Consider the following 24907-nt stretch of genomic DNA (forward strand, 5'->3'; position numbering starts at 1 on the left):
TACATATCTCACAGGCCCCACATGCTATCTACATGCCCCACATCCTATCTATGGAGGAGCAACCCAGGCTTTCTTGCCATACATATCTCACATCCCCCACATGCTATCTATGGAGGAGCAACCCAGGCTTTCTTGCCATACATATCTCACAGGCCCCACATGCTATCTACATGCCCCACATCCTATCTATGGAGGGGCAACCCAGGCTTTCTTGCCATACATATCTCACAGGCCCCACATGCTATCTATGGAGGAGCAACCCAGGCTTTCTTGCCATACATGTCTCACAGGCCCCACATGCTATCTATGGAGGAGCAACCCAGGCTTTCTTGCCATACATATCTCACAGGCCCCACATGCTATCTATGGAGGAGCAACCCAGGCTTTCTTGCCATACATATCTCACAGGCCCCACATCCCATCTATGGAGGAGCAACCCAGGCTTTCTTGCCATACATATCTCACATCCCCCACATGCTATCTATGGAGGAGCAACCCAGGCTTTCTTGCCATACATATCTCACAGGCCCCACATGCTATCTATGGAGGAGCAACCCAGGCTTTCTTGCCATACATATCTCACAGGCCCCACATGCTATCTATGGAGGAGCAACCCAGGCTTTCTTGCCATACATATCTCACATCCCCCACATCCCACCTTATGGAGGAGCAACCCAGGCTTTCTTGCCATACATATCTCACAGGCCCCACATGCTATCTATGGAGGAGCAACCCAGGCTTTCTTGCCATACATATCTCACATCCCCCTCATCCTACCTTATGGAGGAGCAACCCAGGCTTTCTTGCCATACATATCTCACAGGCCCCACATGCTATCTATGGAGGAGAAACCCAGGCTTTCTTGCCATACATATCTCACAGGCCCCACATGCTATCTATGGAGGAGCAACCCAGGCTTTCTTGCCATACATATCTCACAGGCCCCACATGCTATCTATGGAGGAGCAACCCAGGCTTTCTAGCCATATCTTTAAGGCCCCTCATCCTATCTATGGAGGAGCAACCCAGGCTTTCTTGCCATACATATCTCACATCCCCCTCATCCTACCTTATGGAGGAGCAACCCAGGCTTTCTTGACATATCTTGAATGCCCCACATCCCATCTAGGGAGGAGCAACCTAGGCTTTCTTGCCATATCTCGAATGCCCCATATCTTACCTATGGAGGCAGCTTCTGGGTAATTAAGCACATCACTTAGAACTGAACAGAGCCTTATCAGATCAGGTGAACTGCAGATTTGAATACAGTGCACAAATCATTGATGCCATCAAGGCAATATTCACCCACCCCGGTTCTTAATGTAATAGAATATTGGGGGTACTTTTTGGCAAACCGAGGAGGGGCTTGGCTTTGAGGTTAGAATGCCTATGGTCATGGGGCAGACGGTCTTTGGTTGCCTCCATAGTTCGGCCTCATACAGAGCTACGCCAACAGCATGGGCTAGATAAACTTCCAGGGCATGACTAATAGCATGACCACAAAAGCCCCAACGCATCTGGTAATGGGGCCCACACTTCTGCATGAACTTTCAGTTTCGGCAAAAAACAGTAGCATACCTGTAATGATGACTCCAATCAGCAGAAAGGCGCAGAGAAAGATGTTCCCTGCCAAGGTGCCGTAATCATCAATGATTTGCCCCTGACTGATAGTAAAAATGATGCCAAATACCTAAGGAAAAGATTTACAAACAGAAAGAAAAAATTGTGAATTAATGGGAGTTTGGGGCACACAGGAGAGAGAGACGCCCATGGGAAGGAGAGTCTGCATGGGAAAGGGAAGCCAAGTGTGAATGCAGAGTGTGAAAGAAGAGTGGAACGACTGCATGGGGAACGAAAGTTGACATGGAACAGAAGGACATGGGAGACAGGGGTTGGAAGAAGTGTCTGTGCTACCGGGGAGGTAGATACCACGCTGCTAGGGAGGAGGAGACAACACAGGGAGGATATATGTATTTACTTCGCCCTACATTCATTTAGTCACATTTACTTCTCCATACCTTTACTTCTGTCTTTCACTTCTCCTAGCATTGACTTCATCATTACTGCATATTCTACCCTTGACCTCAACCCTAACCTTTAGCTGACCTTAACCATATGAATTGCCATCATCACAATGTGAAGATGCTGATGAGGTAAAGGCGTGAAAAACTGAATATGTGACAAAGTAAATGTCTGGTGAAGTAAAGGTAGACTTAGTAAGTGTAGGGGAAGTTTTCTAGGTGAACGAAAGTGGGCATACTCACAGGGGAGGGAAGGAGAGGCGGAGAGGCCTCATGGAAGGGAAGTGGAGACTACTGTGAAGCACACAAACAGGAGGTAAGGAGGGAAGGAAGCAATCAACACCAGGAAGGTCACAAGCAAGCAAACATCAGGAAGGAAGCAGGCAGGCACGCCTGCAAACACTAGGAAGCAAGCAAGCAAACACCAGGCAGTGAAAGAGAAAGCAAACACCAGGAAGGAAGCAGGCAAGCAAGCAAATACCAGGAAGGAAGCAAGCAAGCATACAAAAACAAAACATAAGCAAGAAAGCAAGGAAAGGTAGATACCAAGAAGGAAGTAAATACAAGAAAAGAAGGAAGTCATTACCAAGAAAAAAGGAAGGAATAAAATAACTGGAAAAAAAATAAGCAAGTAAATGCCAGGAGGAATGAAATATTAAGAAGGAAGGAAGGAAGGCACACTGATAGGGAGGCAGGGACGCAGAAGAAAAGATGGAGGGAATCACAGACCACATGGAAGAAAGCAGAGATCTCAGGAAGTGGAGAGGAGAGGCTGCATGGGGAAAGCAAGAGTGCCGGAGAGAAACCAGGATGACAAAATATCAACCACACCCTCAAAGGAATGCACAAATAAGCCAAAGATCACAAATGCCCAGTCCATCAAACCAAGCCACAGGTGATAAACTAACTCCATTCCACCAGAAAAAAAATGTTTTTAACTGCTGAGAAAATACAGTCTCTCAGCCTGATCAAAAGGCACACAACATGTGAAAATGCCTGGTCCCCTCTGCCAGACCAAGAAACATCTCCTGGCTGATTAACTCTCACTCTACCAGTTGAGGAAAATGGACAGCGAGTGGGAAAGACCAAACGCCACACTACCGGACTAAGAAAAGCGCTATTGGGGAAAATATGCCCACTCAACCTGGCGAAGAAACAGGACATGCCTGGGAAAGCTCTACTGCACCACGCTAGAAGCCATAATCTATATGTGAACAGCCATTCTACAAAACCCACAAATTTGCCAACGCTGAAAAATCCCCACACACACGGAAGAGGGTTTACCTTGCCACAGGAAAAACACTCATGCCATCTGATAAACAGCAGAGAATTGACTATCAAGGTGGAAAATTATGAATGCCAAGAGGCTGAAAACCTATCAATACCACGTCACCTAGAAACATGTAATCTGCTGTAAAATGCCCAGGGCAGGCAAATAGGTACAACGTCGAATCATCGACACTCGTTTTTTCGGCGAGTGTGTTTACGAAAAAACACTTTGCTAAAATAAAATCATCAAAATTTGGAGTGGGGTAAGGGGGGGCGCTGGAGAGGTGAGATGAGGGGTAGGTGGGTCGGAAACAGTTAAAATAGATGGGGGAGGGAGGCATGCGGGGGGGGGGACCTCCCCAAAATAAAAAAAACATGATGACTTTTCGGTAAAATCCATTCGTAAAACCCCCCCGTCGTAAAAATGCCTGTAGATGGTATGATACAGAACCAGCAAATAAGGACCATGCACAACTGAAACAGCATTCCATCAAAAACATGGGTAGCACCTGGCTAACGACTCAACCAATGCACTCCAAGGCCCACATTACAGAAACCCATAACACCAACACAGCAAAGCCACCAAACCAGAGAAAATGGTCGCCTGATAGAGAGAGAGGAACAAATGAACTGACTAATAAATGGCCTCTCCACCAGAAAGGGGGACATGTGCAAATCGCTAATGAAACTGAGCCAATCCACCAGACAAACAGCAATCGGGACACAGAGCACCATAGACTACAAAACTAAGGAAAAAAACTTAAATATTGCATTGATGATCACATAAATCTAAAACACAAGTGATAACCAACCAGTGTTAAAAAACAAACCAGACGAAACAATACGCTTCTACACAGGGGTGGAGGTTGGGTTTTTGAAAGAGAATCGCTATTTGTGAAGGATCCTGGATACATGGGCAGATTGGGACAGATCTACCAAAAAAGATGCCAATTGGATGGAAGGTGGTGCAGATTGAGGTATGTTGGTGTACAACAGACAGCGAGGGAACTTTACCTGAGCGCACACATTAAGGAGGCCAGAGGAGGTCCCTTCTGATTCGGGATATGTTAATTCAGCAGCAAACTCGAACCCTAGTGGGAGGTAGCCAGTCATGAAAAACCTGTGGATTGGAAAAAGTAAACACTGAGCTTTAACAGCAGAGAACCCCCATGCTTGGGCTCAATTTCAGAATCTCAAACAGACACCTCCACTTAGATTTGACAAACTAAGCTTCAGCTGACACTGCTCACCATCGTTGAGGACTCCAAGAGGCAGCAACGTGGAGCCGGCAAGTGCAGTGAACACCCATCAATCGTACATTTCTATACATAACAGTACTACGTCTTGTGGGAGATATAGGTGCATGTGTGGCAACACAGGGTTCAGGGGAAGTCCTCACATTGGACAACAAAGCAAGTAATTACAAAGATCAAGTGAACATGGCATTCATAGCAGGAGAGAAGACCCTTACCCTGCCATAGTAGCATCTCCCAGAGCCCCTTAGAGTGGGGGAAGTTACTCAAACATGTCATTAACACTTAATGGCAATCTGGAAATGTAGAATCACAAAGCCACCCTGAAGGTGCTTAGGCCATACGTGATTTGTTTAGGTTTCCTTTTGGTAACAAGGAGTCCCCTAAATTATTTGCTGACATTTTGGTTTCTGACACCTTTTTGCAGCCAGAAGGGCTTCTACTGACACTGCCCTGCAGCTGCAACTTGGTGGCGACCTTAGCAACCCACATGGTTACCTGGGAGTAGGTTGGTGGCAGCTAGAGGACTCCTCCTTGACTACACAGTCCTGGAGACTTGTTGCTGTGTTGGTAGCCAATTGGACTACCAAGGCATTTATAAATGCTACAACCTGGCCATTTGACAAACAAATGAAAAAGGGAAACGCAGAAAAATGAAGAGGAAAGCAAAAGAGAAAGAAGAACAGCGAAATGAAAGAAAAACGAAACATAGGAAAAAAATCAGAACAGTGTGTTAGGGCAGCAGCAAAGCAGCCAAAAGGGAGCAGCACTTTCTGCAGAATTTTTCAAAATCTAGTTTCCAGTGAGTTTAACAGCAATCAAAATGCAGTTGTGAAAATAGGGCTCGGTGCAGATATCATTCAGCACAACACAGAAACATGTCTGGCTGAATGGAGGAAAACACTCATCTAGGCATGCACACTTGGCAGAGACAAACTGAAAATTGTGCATCTATGGAAAAAGGTCTCAAAGCAGTGTCAAATGTTATACATATTTTTTTTAACAAAAGGTTTGTTCATATTTAGCTTTGTAACCCAAACACATTTTAAATGTTGTGAGTTCATCACAAAATCCAACATGTTTCGACCAAGTATATATACTTCACAGTATCTTCTTCAGGATTATTGCCAATTCATTGCTTATTAGGTGGACTCCGATAATAAACTACGACTTTACTATTTTTCAAGAATCTTTACCTATTGATTTTTCTTTTTTATTACAAATATTATTGATTTTAAAAGAACAATATGTCCAAGAAAGCAATCATCTAAGATAGAACATCTCCGGCTCCTCGGAATCTAAATCCCATATAGATGAACAGCAATAACCTCCCTGCCCCATGAAATCCAACCCACTGTCCACCCAGCAATGCTGCGGTCACAGCTCTAGGATTAAGGTTTCCTCGAAGGTTACATAGTAACATGAAAAAATGCTTTAACCTTTGAACCCATGAATGGAGCTCCTATGCATGGCCTGCTTCGTAATCATGAATTAACATGTTACATTAGTGTAGTTAAGTCGGCCATTCTGTATGAGGAGGTTTGAATGTAGCCAAGTTGATTCGGATCATGAATAGCTTTTGGGAGCCGCTACTTACCCCAAAGTCCCCGCCGTAATGAAGACAATCCAGAGGTGCCCGAGGTCCAGGGTGCTGGTGTAAACAATCATTCCCACCAGGGACATGAGGTAGACCAGCAGCGTTGTTACCCTTGAAGGGAAAGAAGGCCAGGTGAATTCAAACAGTCTCAATCTTTACATTGTAGGTACTCTAGATTTCCCTCAGAACTCCACTGCCCACTGCCCCCCAAACTATCCATGCCTTCCTCCTGCTGCAGGAGCGGGCCTCACACATCCTGGTTTGTATGCCTTCCACCCATCACTTTTTTAGTTATAGTATTAAAAACTTTGCCACAAAACCATTAGCTCCCCAGGTCATCATGCAGACCAAAGACATTCATCAAGGCCCTTTGTGCAGACAGCAGTGCGATGCAGATATGTTTGATAAAAGACTGATGCAGATGGCTGTGGTTTGCCCACACCACTATTCTCTGAAGATAGGCAAGTAGCTCCTGCACCTGGAGGGGGCGGGGTGAGAAATGGCTGCCCTGTCGAACTCAATACTCTCATGAGATGAGAATGGTGGCTGTTTTGCTAACAAAAAAAAACGGGGCAGACAAACTAAACACATCCTATAACAGAGCCCAGAACAATTAGCCAAATGTATCCACAAGAGCAAGCAGGCAGAATAGGAGCTTAGAACATTGCCCCTTCAGCGGCTCCAACTTTGCCAAAAGTTAATCCCCTGCGCTGCCATCATTAGGAAAGAATGTTCTCGCCATTCTTCCCAACAGAATTAAAGATTTAAGGGGCTTAGTGGGAACACGAAAGCAGCACACAGTCTGCTGGCACCACTGTTGAAGGACGAGCGAGGGTGGCGTGAGGGTCGGAGCAATGCCAACTCTCAACAAGGGCCTGCAAAACAGTCTAAAACATTTCAGGAATTTAAGAAAGCAAAAGCTTAGTGGCCTGGTGAGGGAGCCGAGGCAGAGATCCACAAGATCAGGTGAGGACCAGCATCCGTTTTCAACCAGGGCTGGAAATGGACACAAATAACTAGGGGAACTCACCCCACCCACTCTTCGTGTGCAGTGGAGGTGGTTGTAGGTGTGTGGAGGGGAGGTTGTCAGAGGTGTTGGCAGGACTACGGGCGGAGCTGGGTGTTGAATAATGTGGGTGCCCTCAATATAGGGTGCTGGCTGCCATTCATAACGAAGTGCATTTAGGGAACCTAACAATGCCCCCCAATGTATCAAGCACGCCTGTAATAGTAATGCAAACGTGCATTCCTTCTGAGCATGCCATACACACGTGGTATGGTGCTCATGACATCTGCCAGAATAGACACCCTGGCAGTACAATGTGTGCAAAGCATGAGGCATATACACATATACATACATATATATATATAGCTTTGGACCATTTCATTGCTAGGGTTTGGCCTGTCCTAGTGAGCCAAAGGACGACTTTCAGAGGCAATTTGTGAATGTTGCATATCCTGCTGCCATGGAGCGGCAGATTTCAAATGCACCGCGTTAAGGAGATTTATGGAAATTCCGTGCAGAGAGCTTCCTCATCTTGGGGGGGTGGGTTTGGGCCTCCGGTCTACACGGAATGGTGCTCTGGCAAGACGATTTGTGCTGGAGCTCAGCTCCGTCTTCTCCCAGCCCAATTCCTCCCGCGTGATCAACTGGTTACCCTCAAAACTCTCTCCAGCAGCAGCAGCAGGCTGGTCTTCACTGCTCATGCGAGCGTCACCTCCACACCCAACCCCGCTCAATGCATTTCTGCCTCCAAGAACAAGACACACCAACTCATACATTGGTGGAACTGGTCTCTACACCACCGTGGGCCCCATTTCTCTAGAACCATTCGCCTCACTGACCGATATGCAGCGAATGAAGTAGTCAAAGGGATGCGCCAGCCTTTGGAAATGAGAGGGGCTCGGGGCACCATGCATGCCCACCAGATGTGTGAAGAGCTACCTGAGGGAGCTATAAGAGGGATTCCGATGGCCCAAAACCTACAAGCTTCCTATTGGAAAACTAACAGATCAAGGTTCCGATCCGCTACACTTACTGAGCCTTACTACCCTTCACAGCCCCTTCGGGCAACCCTCTATAAGAACCCAGTAACCTAAATAAATACCAGAGCCAGAAAAGCCCCCTGGCAGATCCCATACCCTTGCGCGGCAGCAACAGGAATGGATGTTGCCGAGCCTAAAGTGTCAACGATGCCTATGCCCTATGAAACACACTCTTTGCCTCATTTGACCCACAATCCCTCCCTCTGAATGCTATGAGCACAGTCAGTAGTGAGGGATCACAAGAGTCCTAGTCCAAAACATTCTGAGAGCTGAAGTCTGCAAGACACTGGATTGAGTATCTGTGGTGCTCCCTGAACTGGCGACAGAAAATGTTGCAACATCACAGAGCAGTGGTACAATCCTTCCACGAGGTGCTAAAATAAACGTAACACAGAATTCACGATCTCCCGGCCTCCTAAAAGGGCTTGTAGCTCAAGGTGCACGGCCGCCAAGACCAAGCAGCTACTAAGATTCCCTGCAGGTAGAACGTCGAACATGAAACTAAGTACCAGTTCCTAGCTGCCAAGTTCGCACCTATCCCGCCTGCTGACACCTCGAGCGAGGCCTGCTCTTCACCACTCCATACTGGGACATGTCGTTGTGTCCTTCCAATTCTTAGTATGGGGCCGCAAGTCCCAGCATGCAATGAAGAAAGACAAAAAAGCAGCATTGGCTCGAGGTGCCGCCCATGACACTGGGCAACTTGGCATCTATGAAGACATTTGCGGCCTGCTTCTGAGCAACATGTTGACTGGAAAAGGCCATTCATTGTAATGATCCCTCTTGGAAACAAAGGTTTGGAAGGAGGAAATCCTGCTGCTAGGCAGGCTCCAGGAAACTTCATCCTTCCTCCCCCCAAAAATACAAACTAAACAGTTGGGGGTCTTCCATTCCACGCTGGCGGAAGGGGCCTGTCCTTTCTTTGGAACTTGCTTGCTTCCCACCTCGGGTTCCCGTTGTTAATGGCATGGGGTCTTTTTGGCCCAATTTTCACGGATGGGGAGGTGGGGGAATTCCCCTCACCAAAAAAAGTTAAACAGGTGGTCAAAATGTTAGCAAAGAGTAGCAGGAGCCTGCAGCCAGTGCTACCACCCACATAGCTTCCCAGATATGTCTGGGCCAGCGGCAGCGCCACAGCAAGGAGCCCCCATCACCACCGTTTGAAGCAGAACTTCAGAGGGCCGGGGGTAGGGGGTTGTTTTTACTTTGCAAACAGCTGAAAAGAAGAGTGGATTTCCCAAAAATAGATCTGTTTTTGAGTCAAAATATAAATTAACTTGCCTACAAAAATACCCCCATTAAGAATCAAAAGTCCTCTTTTCTAACCACTAACACCCAACTTCAAAGCAGCACTGGTAAAGCCGGCAATGTTGGCTTCTGTGTATGTTAGATGTTTTCCAGGCACTGCCAGCCATCAGGTTACTTCCAGACCATACCATAGCAACCCGTGGCAAATGGTGTTGGTGTCTGGGCATATTATAGTGCCAGGCAAATGCCCAGGTAATGTTTATAAACGGGCAAAACCTGCTGGCTTTGCCAATTCTCGTTTCTTTTATTTTACCATGAGTACAAGCAACAGATGCAGGGACACACATATTGCTTCTAAATCAAGCGGCCGATTGAACTCTTGGATAAGACATTTGTATTGCACCAGGCTCGGGTTTACAGCTGTAGTTAACCCAATAGCTTTCAGAAGACGGCTTAGAAATAACGTGGGCATCCCCTTCAAAGCAAAGCACAGAGCTACCTCAAAGAAATATGTGGGTGGGGGGGTTGTCCGAAAAACAGGCCACCACAAAAAGCAGAGCAGATTGCGGCCCACGGAGGGGAACTCTGGCTGGCGAGGTGTGCACGAACGGCCTGGGAATGACACAAAACAAGGGGTGGGCGGTGGGGGGGGGGTTGAGTACTACTTGCTATTAAGAAGTCTAATGTAAAATTCACATCAGTGAGCAAGGTGAGTTACCCACAGTGAGAGGGTAAGGCGTTCTCAGCCTGACACGCACCCTTAAAGGAAAGTGAGCAGGGGGGAGGTACTTGTTTGGCCGGGTACCCCAGGGACCTTGTTTTCGGTGCAGTAAGGCACACGTGCCTTCTCAGGGAGGGCAGGTTGGAGACACACACCCGAGTGGACGCAGAAGCAGCACTTCATTTTTATAAGCCAAGCAAGGCATTAGCAAACGGTTTAGCGCCACTCCAAGTCTCACCTGGTGACAAATCCTCATGTCCCCGGTAGTGGCCAAACCTCGTGAACTAACTAGATGTTGGCTTTTCTTGGTCCTGTAAACCATGACTGTAACACAGCAGGCCCAGTCCCGACTCGGTTCCCTGAAGCCCTCGGAGGTATAGCTCCGTTGCCTCCAAGGGGTTGGAGTTGAAGCTCATACTTCCCACTACCAGGCTATTCCCAATTAGGCCCCTTCTCCAGCCTCAAGGTTGCTCCCCTGGGCCTCCGTTCTTCTCACTTCTTGTGTAATTATTTCTGTTAGCTTGCCTGGTTCTCCGTCCTCCTTCCAACTTCTCGATCTGGCTGGAGCCAGGTTGGCCTCCACACTCCTTCCTGATCTTACTGCCTTTACTACCATCCCCTCTTCTTCCTGATGTCACCCAAGTGGGCAAGCTAGTGGTTGACATGACCTGATCCCTTACCATGACGGTGAAACAACAGATCAGAAAGCCGTATCGAAGTCAATGGTGTTCGAGTGCCCCTTCCAAGGTCGCCAGTGTCTCATCACACACATACGGTGTGCTCTGATGCCAGCACTCCTAACTGATAGATGCATTCTGGGAAAGCTGAGGGACTGGCCCAGGCAAGATTGCTTGAATTGCACCTCCACATTTGCATAATCTGTGTGGAAATTCTATAACAGATGCTCACATTAAGTCCAGAACCAACCAAAGGAATGCCATTCATGCCCATGGCCATGACATCCATGACAGAAAGATCAAAGTGGCAGATCCTTATTGGCTCAAACATGAACTGAAGATGTGCAGGGGCTTGGGATTGGACATATCCAAGATGCAAGCCTTTACATCCTCTCCCAGCCAACCCCGGTGCATCCCTAAGGTCCTATGACTGTACACACCTGCTTAGGAAGCAGATATTGACCTGGGATGGTCAACATTGTTAATAAAGCAAACTGCAATCTAACCATCGCAACTGGAGCAACTTTTTCCATGAAATTGTAGTAAGAATGCAGGATAAAACTACAGCCACGCTGCTTAGCATTAGGGAAGGGGTTAAAACTTTACTAGGTGGTGTATTGTGGCAGGGATAGGCAATATATAGTATTGAACTCTGAGCACTATCTGCAAAGCCTTGCTACGATACAAGAATGCATGCGATTGAGGCTGAGCCAAGCCAATTCATTGAATGGGTTTAAAGGATGGTCCAATTCCTTCAAGGCGCTGAGGTTCTACCATGGTCCAGATGTTACGGACACACTATTGTACACATTGATATGATATGGCATTTATGACGCGCCTATACACAAGTGTTTCAAGGCTCGACGCGGCAAGGGAGGGGGGAACAGAGGCAAGACAGCGACATCCATCCTACTAGGCCAAGTGAGTTTCAGATCACGCGAGTGCAGGGGAAGGGGGAAGAGGAAAAGTGCAGAGTGAGAGGGGGGTTGGGACAGTGCAGTACATGGGGTAAAAGAATAAATAAACAAGAAGAGAAGTAGGGACAGCTGGTGGCAAGTGCAAGGCGTAAGTGCAGACATCAAGTATCACGTGCTGGTAGGGGACTGTAGGGATACAGAAAACAGTCCCCAAGTGCGGGGGTTGCCAGGGAGGCAGTGCAGGTGTGTAAATGGCAAGGGAGGGGACCTGGGCCCGAGATCAGAGGGTGGCCAGGTAACGAGTGCAGTTTCAGCCAGGAATTCAGTAGGGGAGAGGAGTTGAGAAAGCAGAAGCAAAGAGGAAAGTTTTGAGGTGCTTCAGGAACCGCAGATGGTTCTCCTCAAGTTTCACGGAAGCTGTTCCTGAGGGAGGCCCCAGCCGAGGAAAGAGATCTACCACCAACTTGTTGCTTGGAGAAGCGAATGACCCTGAGGGAGTTTGAGGTGGATGAGCGAAGAGCTCGAGATGGAAGATATGTAGGAAGAGAGAGCTGAAGGTATTGAGGCCCCAGGCCCCAGAAGACCTTGTGGACAATGCAGAGGGTTTTGAACTTAATCATCGTAGCCACTGGGAGCCAGTGCAGAGATTTCAGTCCTGGAGAGACACGACACCTGGGCATGAGGCCAAGGACAAGTCTCGCAGTCCTGTTCTGGATGAGTTGCAGAGGGTGGAGAGTAGAAGCAGGCAGATTTAGAAAGAGGCTGTTGCAATGGTCCAGCCTGGAGAGAACCAGAGCTCTGGAAAGAGTGAACTTCTGGGGGAAGGAGAGGAAAGGAAGAATACCTCTGAGGAGGTGCAGCTGGTAGTGTGACTTCTTAGAGATGTCAGAGATGTGGGGAGAGAAGGAGAGTGTGGAGTCGAAGATGACTCTCAGGTTTTTAGCCTCACAGGTGGGAGTAGGAAGAGGGCCAAGAGAGGCTCGCCAGAGAGTGAAAGGAGGGAGCGGGTGTGCCGATGAGGAGAATCTCAGTCTAAATGGCATGAAGGCAGAGATCATTGGCAGCACACCACTCCTGGATGGCAGACAGACAGTCGGAAATGAGAGGGAGAAGAGGTGGCTGAAGGTAGCCTGAAAATGAGTTGAGTGTCATCCGCATAGCACTGGATGTTGGAGCAGAGCACAGCAATGCAGTGGGCAAGAAGTGCCATTTATTGGTTGAAAATCTAGGCAGAGAGGTTAGACCCCTGGGGAACCTCACAGATATAGAGGAGAGGAAGGACCAAAGTTGAACCTGGGAGGATCGATCAGAGAGGAAAGAAGTCAGCCACGCCAGGGCCTGACCAATGATACCCAGGTTATCACCGAGACGGTTCAGCAGGATGGCATGGTTGACCGTTTCAAAGGCTGAGGAGTGATCAAGTAAAATGAGGACACAGTGGGTGTTGGAATCAAGGTTGGAGAGCAGGTCTTCACGGATGTTCAGGAGAGCAGTTGCCGTGCTTCTGGCAGCTCTGAAACCAGACCGATTATCATGGAGACAACCATTAGATTCAGTGTGAAGATTGATCTGGGAGATGGCCAGCTTTTACAGGAGTTTGCCCACGAAAAGAGTGATGGAGATTTGGCACTAGTTAGCCGGATAGGGCAGGTCGGCTGAGAGTTTCTTAAGAAGAGGGTGCACAAGGGAGTGCTTCGGGGGGGGAGGGAAGACTCCAGTGGCGAAGGAGTGGTTGCAGAAGTCGACCAGAGCAGGAGCCAGGGAGTTAATGTGGTCCTTGATGATTTGGAGGAACAGGGATGGACCTGTTTTGATGAGACTTTCATAGATAAGACTTGTCTAGAAACCTCATCTGGGGAGAAAAGGGGAAAGGCAGAGAAGGAGGGAGGAGAGGTGGCTGAAGAAGGGCCAGAGGGAGAGCAGGGAGTAGAGGGAGGAATGGGAGAGGAGGAGAGAGAGGATAGGATGTCCTGTGTTTTAGAGATGAAGTGACAAGCCAGTGCCGTGCAGAGGGCCTGGGAAGGGACAGGAGAGGTAGAGACTGCAGCAGGATTGGCCAGTTCCTTGCAGATTTTAAAAAGTTCAGTCGAGTTGTTAGATGCTGCAGAGACGCGGGCTGGGATGTGAGCTCTCTTCTTGGTGAGGACAGAGCCGGTATTGCCTTTGGAGCAGGTGGCAGGCCAGTTTGTCAGAGGATGTATCAGAAGCACGCCATTTCCGCTCAGCCACCCTGCACTTTTACGTTTGAGGGTGACTAGGTCTGAGTCGTACCAGGACTATCAAGCGGATCCCATGTCAGGGGCAAGAACATCGAGAGTATCAGATATAGCAGAATGGAACATGGAGAAGGCTGTATCAGGGTGTGAGTCAAAGGGGTTGGGGGGAGGATGGATGGGGGGGGGGTGAGAAAGTGGCGGCAAAGGCCTCAACTGACACACGCTTCATGGGTTGGATAACCGAGAAGATGGGTGGCAGTGCTGGAATTGGCTTAACCTGGGGGGGAAGAGAGGGTGAGCTGGGAGGAAAGGAGAAGGTGATTACTCTAGGAGAGGGGAGTGGTGAGAGGGATATAAAGGGGAAGGTCTGAGGAGATCAGAACATCCAGAGTGTGCCCTGCAGAGCAAGTCGGGCCACATTGTTACTTCCTGGGCATTGTGTGCATGTATGTAGCAGGTATGCGTAGAAGTGCTGGCCATGCACAGAGACAGGTGGTGGGCCGAAGCAGCAATTCAAGTATGGATGTGTGATAGGCCTCCTTTGGGGAACGAGGAGTGCGAACTAGATTCCTTCTTCTGGGAATATTACTGACAGATGGGGTGCTATGCACTATATGAGAAGGATGTTCTGCTTTTCCTTGCTCTCATGCAATCCAGATATAGTTATGAAACAGATTTCCAATATTTCTGTAGGAATGAGATGATCAAAGTTGTTTTATGTCCTTGCATGGGACTGTATGGGGAAATGAACAAAAGTGCACTTTTGCAAGTAGGTAGGTATTATGGGGGAGTGGTGGTGGCGGTGTTGAGGAGGACAAGAGTGCAGATGACTGCACAGGCAAGTGTTCTAGCTAGCCGGTTCACCACAAGAACCTAAAGACTGCCGTGTAGATAAAGTGGATGAAGGGGATGATACATAAGATAGGTTTGATCCAGAGGCCATTAGACACCCGAAATCTACTGACTGGTTTCCTCACCTAAGGTGGCATTGTACATGGCTCAGTGTATTAGGAAGCCCTTAGAGAAGGATGTATGATATGATAGTTTATTTCTATAGCGCTTATACACAATGTGTTTCAAAGCGCTTCAAGGCAAGGGAGGGAACAAGGGAAATTACAATGACATTCTTATAGGCCATGAAAAGTAAGCATGTGAAATTAACTATCGTACTCGGCCTGACGACATGTCAGATAGTGCAAGCGCTATAGATAAGGAAGGGAGGGGGAGAGTGGGAAGGAAATGGAAACAGATAGCAGCATTTCTGGTAGAGCCGGAGAAAAACAAAAGGTGAGGGAGAAGGGTGCAGAAAGGGAAGGGAGGAACAAACAAGCTACTACCGTACTAGGCCGGATGAGATTTCAGATAGTGTTGGAGGGGAGGGGGAACAAGTAAGGGGAAGAGGGAGGAGACAGACGAGGTTGCTATCATGCTAGGTCTGGGGACAATTCTGATAGAGTAAGTGCATAGAAGAAAGTAAGGGGGAAGAGGAGGAGAGAACAGAGAGTAAGCAGTTAAGGAGTGAAGAAGCAAGTGGGGAGAGCGAATACAATTGTAGAAGTCAGTAGTAACACATAATGTTGCAAGCCAGGATACAAGATGAAGATTGGAACAGCATGATTCAGGGATTCAGGGCCACCATGAGAAAGATTGACGCACCGTGAATCAATGAAGTCCATAAAGGTTCATCCAGCATTAGCCACAAGACATTGATGGTTAAACCAGAATGTATCAGGAAAGACTCCTGCAGAAGTAGGCAGGAGGGGCATAGGGGGAAGCAAGGTAGAAGAATCAAGCAAAACAGGCAACACTTGTGTGCGGGAAGGGGGGGCACAAGGAACATCACAGGGGGACCAGAGGGGATGGGGATGGCCTGTGGAGACGGAGGGAGTAAACACATGTTGGTGCATGCTTACCTGCTGTCTGAGCAGGAAGTCAGGCCCTGGGTCCTCCAGGTCCGAATAGGTTGAAACAGGAATTGCCCTTTTCTTCGTCTGCCCTTTGCTTCGGACGCCCGGGCGAGAGATGCCCTTGATCTACGAGTTAAGAGCAGGAAGGAAGAGGAAGGGCTAAGAAGGTGGGCGGGGCTCAGGCCAGGTGACCAAGATCCAGTTGCACCTGCTCCCCATCTGCCCCCTGCTCCGCCTCCCCCATGTGAGGTTTCACATGAGGGCAGAATGCCCGAGACCGGAGCTTCCTAGTAAAGTGACTGATACATCGGAGTTGGACTCTAAGATGGCAACGTTTGTCACTAAGGCGACCAAAGACATCAGGAAAGGTGTTGAATGTACCTGGAGGGGATGCCAGGACAACTTATTGGATCTGGCCGGTCCAATTGCTAAAATCATGGGCCTGGCAGAGAGGTCCAAGGGCACAGGAGAACCTGTGGACACAGACCCTAGCTAGCTAGGCCCAATGAGCCGTGTGCCTCGTGGGCAATGTCAACTGTGCACGCTCTTCCATAAGGAGGTGCAGTTTGCTGTTGAAGAACAATGGCACGTTAGACAATCTGGTAACATATGAAGGGGAGAAGTCATGCAGGGCATGCTCTTTGGGGATGCATTTGCTAAGGAAATGATGACGTTCGTGGCCATGTACACTGCTTTGGAAAAGGCTCAATCGTCAATAAGGAAGATCTTTCCTAGGAGTTTTTGCAGAGAACGGTCACTATAGGGGCCTTTCTGCCAGTCGTTTCAACTCACAGCGGAGGCCTCAAGGACCCAGGGACCAGTACTGGGAGCCCACGCAGCAGGACACCTTCTTCCCCAATGGAGGATGGAACTCAAGGGGTTGCAGAGGTCGTGGTACTTTCAGACAGCAGAGTGCCGCTGGCGGGATGTGCGCAATACAAACAATAGCCTGCGGTCTGTGGCAGGAAGAGACTATTCATAGAGAAGTGGCGAGAATTGTCAAGTGATTCTTGGGTCTTGCAGGCATTGACAGGTTTACAGTTGGAATACACAAGCGACCAGAGTCAAAACCCCCGTCCCATTCAGGTGGCACAAGAAGAGGCAGGACAGTTACAAGAAGAACTACAGAGCTATCATTCATACAAGCACCCATCACCATTCATTCACTCATATAACACAAGAATACACACATCTATACACATATTTAAATAAAAAATAAATTAACATAAATGTACCTTCTGGCGGGGTCTGCGCGTGGGTGCTGAAATGCTCCAGGTTGCTCTGTCCGTATGTGCGAGGAGGCGCGAGAGCTCCCCCTCACACAGACATGCAGTGCCGCAGCCAGCATTTCCAATGAGCTATGCAAGGCTGGCGAAGCAAAAAGCCCCCATCCTTGCATGGCTCGGTGAGCATGTGCAGATGGGGAACTGAACTGTTCAGCCAGCCCAGGAGCACTCCCTCAGCTGGAAAAGGCAGCTGAGGGAGTGCCCAGTGTTTCACTGGGCTGGCTCCTCCATAATGGGTGGGGGGACCACTGGGTGGATGCCCCCTCGCCCATTTTGGATGAGTTGACAGGCTTGGATTGGAATGCCCGTACCAAAAATGCAAAATGCTTGTGTAGGCCAGACAAAATGGGACACTTTTCTGGCCAATGTGGACCAGTTTGATGAGTTACTTCACTGCGCAGCTAGTATTTATGACCATTGGTGCTGAATAAATATTCTTTAAATATCACAATTTGCTTACATTTGAACAAATACTATTCACACAGTATGTGACTAAAGGAATGAATATCCATTTGTAACTGTGGGCCGCTCTTTCATTGGTGCCTGAGACAGTTTCATGGTCCAGTCTGATCACGTGAGCCACCCCTGCCGATTTCCTCCAATCTAATAAAGAAATGTAAAAAAAAAATAATAATAAAAAAAAAATGGGTACACTTTTTTTTTTTTACATTTCATGCTGGCCTCTCGTACCGCCCACAGTTTGAAGACCTCTGCAATAGAGGGAAGTACGCTAGACAAACCCACATTTCTCCACAATACGTTCTTGGGGCACAGGAAGGGAAAGTCGAGGCCGGTAATCAACTTGAAGGAGCTGAACTGGTGGTTGGCTGCTTCCAGGCACTTCAAGATGGAGGGGATTCACCTCCTCAGAGATTTACTCAGAAAAAGAGACTGGCTAGTGAGATTATACCTGAAAGATGCCCATCTTACGATCCTCATAGTGGCAGAGCATCACAGGTTCCTTCGGTACCACTGGGGAGGAGAATGTTGGCAGTTCAAAGGTCTGCCCTTGGGTCTGGCCTCAGCGTCATGGGCATTCACGAAGGTGATGAGGCCGGTAGCGACATGAGAAAGAGGCCTGCGGATCATAGTGTATCTGGACGACATCCTTATACTAAAACAGGGCAAGAGCAGGTTAAATGGGGGGGCGTGCTGATAACATTGCAAGGGTTTCTGATCGATCAGGAGAAGTCAGAGCTGAGGCCAAATCAGCGTTTGGAGCTTCTGGGGTTCGTAATAGATACCAGGAAAGCCACACTGGAGCTACCAGCTGAGAAAAAGAGCGATCAAAAAGGAATTGCAGACGATACTCGGGGAGACAAGTATTTAGCCATTTCTTCCATTCAGGCAATCTTTTCAGGGCTGTGGCATACAGTGCACTGCAGAGACCGAAGAGCAGACATGTGCGGGCAGAGTAAGGTATCACCAGTTAGTGCCGTTAGACGAGGAAGCAAGGACGAAATTGAGATGGTGACTGGAAAACATGGAAGCATGTAAACGGTGTGCCAGTTTCAGAGATGTGCCGGATCTAGTCATAGAATCTGATGGAGCATATCCGGTTGGGGCGTTCAGATGCGGAGAACTAGAGACAGGAGGCAAATGGTCCGAAGAGGAGTTGGAGCTCCACATAAATTGTTTGGCGCAGCTAGCAGGGTCTTTTGCAGTGCAAACGTTTGCCATGGACAAAGTCAATCGCTGGGTGGCACAAGATGGACATCATCTCAGCAGTTTGGTATATCAATTGTCTGGGTGGCACAAGTTCAAAGATGCTGGCAGAACTAGCAATGGACTTCTGGCATTACTGTCTAGAGAGGAAGATAGTAGTGGCGGCAGAGTACCTCCCGGGAGAGCAGAATGTCGTAGCGGACTGGAACTCACGCTATCTGGTAGACATCAGCAACTGGAAGTTCCGTCAAGCAATGTTTATGCGGTTGCAGGAGATTTTGGGTCCACTGGACACAGTTCTTTTCGCGTCCAGGTTGAACGCTCAGATGCCAGAGTACTTCCATTATGATATGATATATGATATTTTATTTATCTAGCGCCCATACACAATGTGTTTCAAAGCGCTTAAAGGCAAGGGAGGAAACCAGGGAAAATACGACATTATTACAGGCCATGAACAGTAAGGATGTGAAATTAACTATCGTACTCGGCCTGATGACATTTCAGATAGTGCAAGAGCTAAGACAGAGATAAAGAAGGGAGGGGGAGAGTGGCAGGGAAATGGAAACAGACAGGCGACTACCGTACTAGGCCTGATGACATTTCTGGTAGAGCCGGAGAAAAACAAAAGGTGAGGGAGAGGGGTGCAGAAAGGGAGGTGAGGTTGGACTCAAGTGCGTTGGGCACGGATGCATTTCTGCACAGGCGGGCAGGCACAGTCCATTACGCCTTTTCCCCCATTCATTATGTTGACTCGGGTGCTAGCTAATGTTCGCACGGAGAGAGCGGAATTAGTAGTAGTGGTACCGCTGTGGAAATCTTAGGCTTGGTTTCCAGTTCTGATGGGTTTCCAGTTCTGATGGAACTTTCTTTGGTTTTTCTGAAGAGGATTCCTTTCCAGCGGGACCTCCGAGTGAACCCGGCGGGTCAGGAACGCCCTCTGCAGAGATCATGGAGCCTACAGCTGCTAGCCTGCAGAGTTTCAGGCAAAGATGGGATCTTCCAGGACTTTCAGGTGTCACTGATGAATTCATCAAAGACTCTTGGGATCCCTCCACGCTTCGGAGCTATGGTGCTGCATGGGACATTGGTGCATCCAACAGAGTGTTCATCCCGTTTCTGCATCTAAAGTGCAGGTGCAACATTTTGTGGCAAATCTGTCCCAGGATGACCGGGCTTCCCGCACCCTATAGATGTATAAATCAGCTATTTCAGCTGGGCACGAGAAAGTGGATGGTTTGCCACTCGGAGAGCACTCAACTGTGGTGAGATTACTGTGGGGAGTGTAGTTGCGCGAACCCCCCTCTGCAAGAGATTCTATACTTTACGACATGGAGGCAGTGTTTTGATTGTTATAGAGATGGCCGGAGAACGAGCAGCTGTCGGTGCACAGGTTGTCAGGGAAGCTGGCGATGTTGCTGTGTTTGGTGTCCAGTAGAAGTGTGTCAGATTTTAAGACGTTGGAAGTGAATAGGAAAATATTGTACCCTGAACGGGTGGCGTTTAATATTGTTAAATGTACCAAGAGCGGGTCGGCAGTGATTTCCTATCTGTATTTTCTGGGCGAGGTCAAGCTGTGTGTAGTCAGATGCATTAAAAATTACGAGAAAGTGACAGAGCGTGAGACCGCCTGGGGTGCATCAGTTGTTAATTACACGAAGGAAACCATTCCATGTGATAGCTTCTGTCACAATAGCCAGGTGGGCCAGGGATGTTATGGAGTTAGCTGGTATTGATTTGGAGGCATGCAGGGCTCACTAAGGTATTCACAGCGGGAGCCTCTCTGCAAGATATTTTTAAGTCGGCAGACTGGTCTTCAAATGTGACTTTTAAAACATTCTATTTTAAGCCGGTTTCATCTGTAGCTACAGCAGTGTTGGGTAGCTTTGAACACGCCTCCGGTCTTAACATAGAATGAAGATTACCCGGGCTTCTAGCACAGGAAGTCTTGATTCTATTAAAGAGACAGAGGCTAGCATTATCCCACCCGAGATACGCCTGGTTGGGAGGATGTTTGTGGTCAATGTCTTTGTGCTGTCTTGATGATGGTTGGGAGGTTGGTGTAGCCTAGAACCTTAAATTGTTGTCTCTTTTTTTGCCGGTGACAAGCATAAGAGTGGCTGAGTTCAACTACAGTTTGCGACTATGTAACTATATTGCAACCTGTATATATATTGCTTATGACCATGTACCTAAGCTTTGTACTGTAACAAGTGCCACGATGTCCTTGGGCTGTTGTGCACTATATAAATACGAATAAAACAAAACAAACAAATACAGTGGAGAGAAGTTGGAATGGAAGGTCTTTCAGTTTCCACAAGGGTTGTTTGTGGAGTTACATGAAGTGCTGAGCTGTTGCTCGGGATGAGGACTTTGTGGGACCATGTGTGCATCGTATTGGTGATAATTTCGAATCATCAAAAGAAAGAGGAAGGGCACCAGGCAGAACATGACTCATAAGGGAAGCTGGGCCAGGATTGGTGGATTGAAAAATGGGACAAAACTACAAAACACAGTGGACTTATGTGGATTGGTAGTCCCTTATGTTGAAGGTTGTGTTGTATTGAAGTTTCCGTTAAAGAAAAATAATTAAGAAAAAGGTTTTAAAATGTGAACCTGCTGAAGAGTAAGCATTAAAAGAGTTATGCATAATGCTCGTCTCTGTGTCCTTCATAGAATCAAGGCTCCCTATTCTGAAAGCCTGGGTAATCTTCATTCACATGCTTTGAATATTCCCCATCGTCAGGCTTGGAATCCTCAGTAACCTCAGTATAACACTACATAATAAAACCTTTTGAGCTCACTTTACTAGCCCATTACTGTCTTTTGGGTGTATTGTACCTCAGCCAATGGGCTGTTGATTATCTAGCTCCACCAAAGAGGCCATCTTCGAATTCTAACCCCAGAGAGTTAAGTGCTACAACATTGAAGCCTTGCTCCCCTCGGTGCAGATGGCAGACGCATGTGAATCCATGAAAGATACCAATGCTGGAGTAATGGAGTTACAGGTAAGCAACATACTCCTTCTCCAGCATTGGAACTTTCATGGATTCACATGCTTTCAATAGAGTACACAGCAGTAATTAGATAAGAACAGGAGGTGTCGGGGGAGAAAGGCAGACCGTATTGGTATAGGCGTTTCAATACTCTTGCCTCCCATTCACCTTGTCCTTCTATGCCGTAGTGCTTCACAAAGGTGTGCAGCACTGCCCAAGTAGCTGCTCTGCAGATGTCGGTCAGTGAAATTCCTCCCCATAACGCTGCAGACGAACCCATAGGTCTCGTAGAATGCACTTTTATAGGTCCCTGCAGCGACCTATTCGTCTGTGTATGATTCTTGGCCGTAGCTGGAGTTACCCATCGGCGATGCCTTGCTTGGTTTGTGGGACCAAAAGCTACAAATAATGTTGAGGTTCGCTGAAAGATTTTCGTTCTGTCCAGGTACAATTTTAAAGCTCTGCGAAGGTCCAATGAGCCTTGCGCCTGCTCTGCTGGAGTAGAAGGCTTAGAAAAGAAAACTGGCAATACTATCTACGATTGTAAATGGAACTAGAGTACTTTAGAAACAAAACCTGGGTTGGTTTTTAATATTACCCTGTAAGTTTTAAAGCGAAGGTATGGAGGCTTCATCGACAATGCCTGGATCTCTGGTGTCTGCCTGAATGACGTCACTGCCAGTAAGAACGCCATTTTTCAAGTCACATACTTAATGAGTCACAGCCATAGGCTCGATTAGTGCCTTCATCAGCGCTGTGAGGACAGTATTGAAACTCCATTGTGGAGGCGTTTTCTTTTGAGGAGGGCAAGTGTGAAAAAGTCCTCTTATGAAATGCTTCACTATTTTTGTACTATCGAAAGGTGCTTTGCCCTCCCTCTTGTTATATCTTGAGATTGCTGCTAGGTGTACTTTAATGGACGAGTGTAAGGCCGTCTTTTGCAAGCTTCAACAAATTTGGCAACAGGTGATGTGGTGTGATGTTGAGTGGATCGCTATGTTGCTGCATGCACCACTTACAGAAATAATCCCATTTCTACCCATATGACTGGTTTGTAGAGTCTGCCCGAACTACTGCCAGCATCTCTCTGCAGTCTTGTGAAAATGGGGCGTGGCCAAATTCTACAAGTCAGAAGCCATGCTTTTAAGTTGAGTGACCCTCGATCGTGGTGCCGAATATGTTGGTTGCACATTGAGAACAGGTCTGGATCCTTGCTAGGTGGATCAGTTGGTCTTGAGCCAAATGCACGAGATCTGAGAACCAGGGCTGCCTCGGCCGCGCGGCGCTATTAGGATGCCGTTCACTCGTGTGCAGCCGACACGTTTGATTGCAGGGGAGCAGGGTAAGTGCGTTTACTCTCCAGATTTATATGTGCTGGTATTCATATGCTCAATGCAATGGGCATTCGCGGCCCACTATTACGTGATTCATTGCCCAAGGCTAGTCTCATTACACGTTCATACGTATCCAAGTTGCGCGCATTAGCGGTTTTGCAGAAATGCACTAAATGTCTTGGGCATTTTGAAGCAGTCAGCATCAATTGATGAATCACACAGACTGTACCTGACAGCAGTATGTTGAGAATTAGACCTCTTAGCTTTGAAAACACATCTGTGCCTGTAACATTAGTTGAGAATTAGAAGCTTAACGATTCAGATACAATCGTCACACGTAAGGTTTAGCTTGCAACAGATTACTGCATTCTCATCAGTTCTTTGCATGCCACCTACTCCCTAATAACCATGGGTTGCCCCTTTCCCATTATATTTGGTTCATTAAGGGTGGAGGTGTATATACACTAATACAGGACTATTTCAAACGCTTCATTACAGAATACTGAATTCGGGGATCTGCCCCAGTTAGTACCCATCGGACAACAGTCATATGGACTGTACCATTTCAATATGGGGTAAGCCTATTTTATAACACTTGCTGGTAACATGTCTATGGTACTGATAAATACACTTAACTGAACTAATGGCTTTTTTTTCTATTGGCTCTTTTCTTTTTCCATTTCCTTTTTATTCTTTTCTGTTTATTTTATTTTATTTTTGGGGTTTCTCTATTGTATTTTGTGATGTATGATTACAATGACTTGTTTTTTCTGACCCCTTTCGATCCTTCCCTTCGCCAAGCCCTATTTTTCTGTCTCTTGGAATGTTGACATACCATGGGGTGTGATGGCAATATGACTATGCAACTTAAAAAAAGTTTGTTCTTTTATATTTGTGTTATATCCTCTTTTTGTTTATATCGATTCTGATCATTGATATGAACTCAAACATTGTGATGTAATCTCTGTTCATTTATGTCAGCCCTGATTTGATAAAGGCTCAGGCGAGCCGAAACACGTGTTATTACTAAGCAGAGGGCTACAATTTTTTCAACGTTTTGATTGTGCAATAAAACAATCGATTACTTTTCCACTGGCGCGGAGTCCTGGAGTCACCTTCTTTCTTGCTATTAGGATGATCTTGCATGTGTACATTATCTACAGCACCTTGCATAGCACTGGAATCGGTGAAAACCTGCAGGAAAACATTCCTTCCCACGTTAGAGTGAAGGCGTTCGCTAGTGACCCCTTCTGTGGGTATCTGCAAATTGCAAACAGGTCGAGGGAGGTGTCCGCCGCCATTGTAATACCTTGTCGAGCTGTCGGTTTGCCTTCTACCATTCCTGGTACTGATTGACGGTTCTGCTGAGTAGATACCCTCACCCCCCCCCCCGTTTCGTTTTGCCCTCCTGGTAGGTAGGTGGAAGGCTTGGAGCTTTATTTGGTGGGGGTTCGCCCAATGCCACAATTGCTGCGCTTCTTGCAATAGTGTCATGGGCTTTGTGCCATCTTGTTTCTGTATGTAATAAATGGTAGTGGTGTTGTCCGTTAACACGCACCATCTTGTTTTTTAGTACTGGTTGGAAAGATCAAAGGGCCTGTAACACTGCTTTCAGCTCTAGGACATGGATGTGCCTTTTGGACTCTTGGACACTCCAAAGGCCCTTTATGGATAGGTGTGGTACGCGAGTGCCCCATCCTGTGAGCGGCGCGTCTGTTATCATTTACTGGAACAACAACTCCTGAATTGGAATT

General features: G+C 47.5%; 1 protein-coding gene across 2 annotated transcripts in view; it reads right to left on the reverse strand.

Annotated features, from left to right (window-relative positions):
• Positions 1–24907, reverse strand: part of FLVCR2 (FLVCR choline and putative heme transporter 2) — a 322375-nt gene that overhangs the window by 59445 nt on the left and 238023 nt on the right. For both annotated transcript variants that reach the window (XM_069638046.1, XM_069638045.1), the window contains 3 exons: positions 6141–6251; positions 4305–4410; positions 1579–1690 (listed from right to left, as the gene is read on the reverse strand). In XM_069638046.1, coding sequence (XP_069494147.1) covers positions 1579–1690; positions 4305–4410; positions 6141–6251 — 329 coding nt within the window. The remainder of the gene's footprint in view (positions 1–1578; positions 1691–4304; positions 4411–6140; positions 6252–24907) is intronic.

This window comes from Ambystoma mexicanum, chromosome 14 (assembly GCF_040938575.1).
Source record: "Ambystoma mexicanum isolate Mex_15411 chromosome 14, UKY_AmexF1_1, whole genome shotgun sequence".
NCBI classification, from domain to species: Eukaryota; Metazoa; Chordata; class Amphibia; order Caudata; family Ambystomatidae; genus Ambystoma; species Ambystoma mexicanum.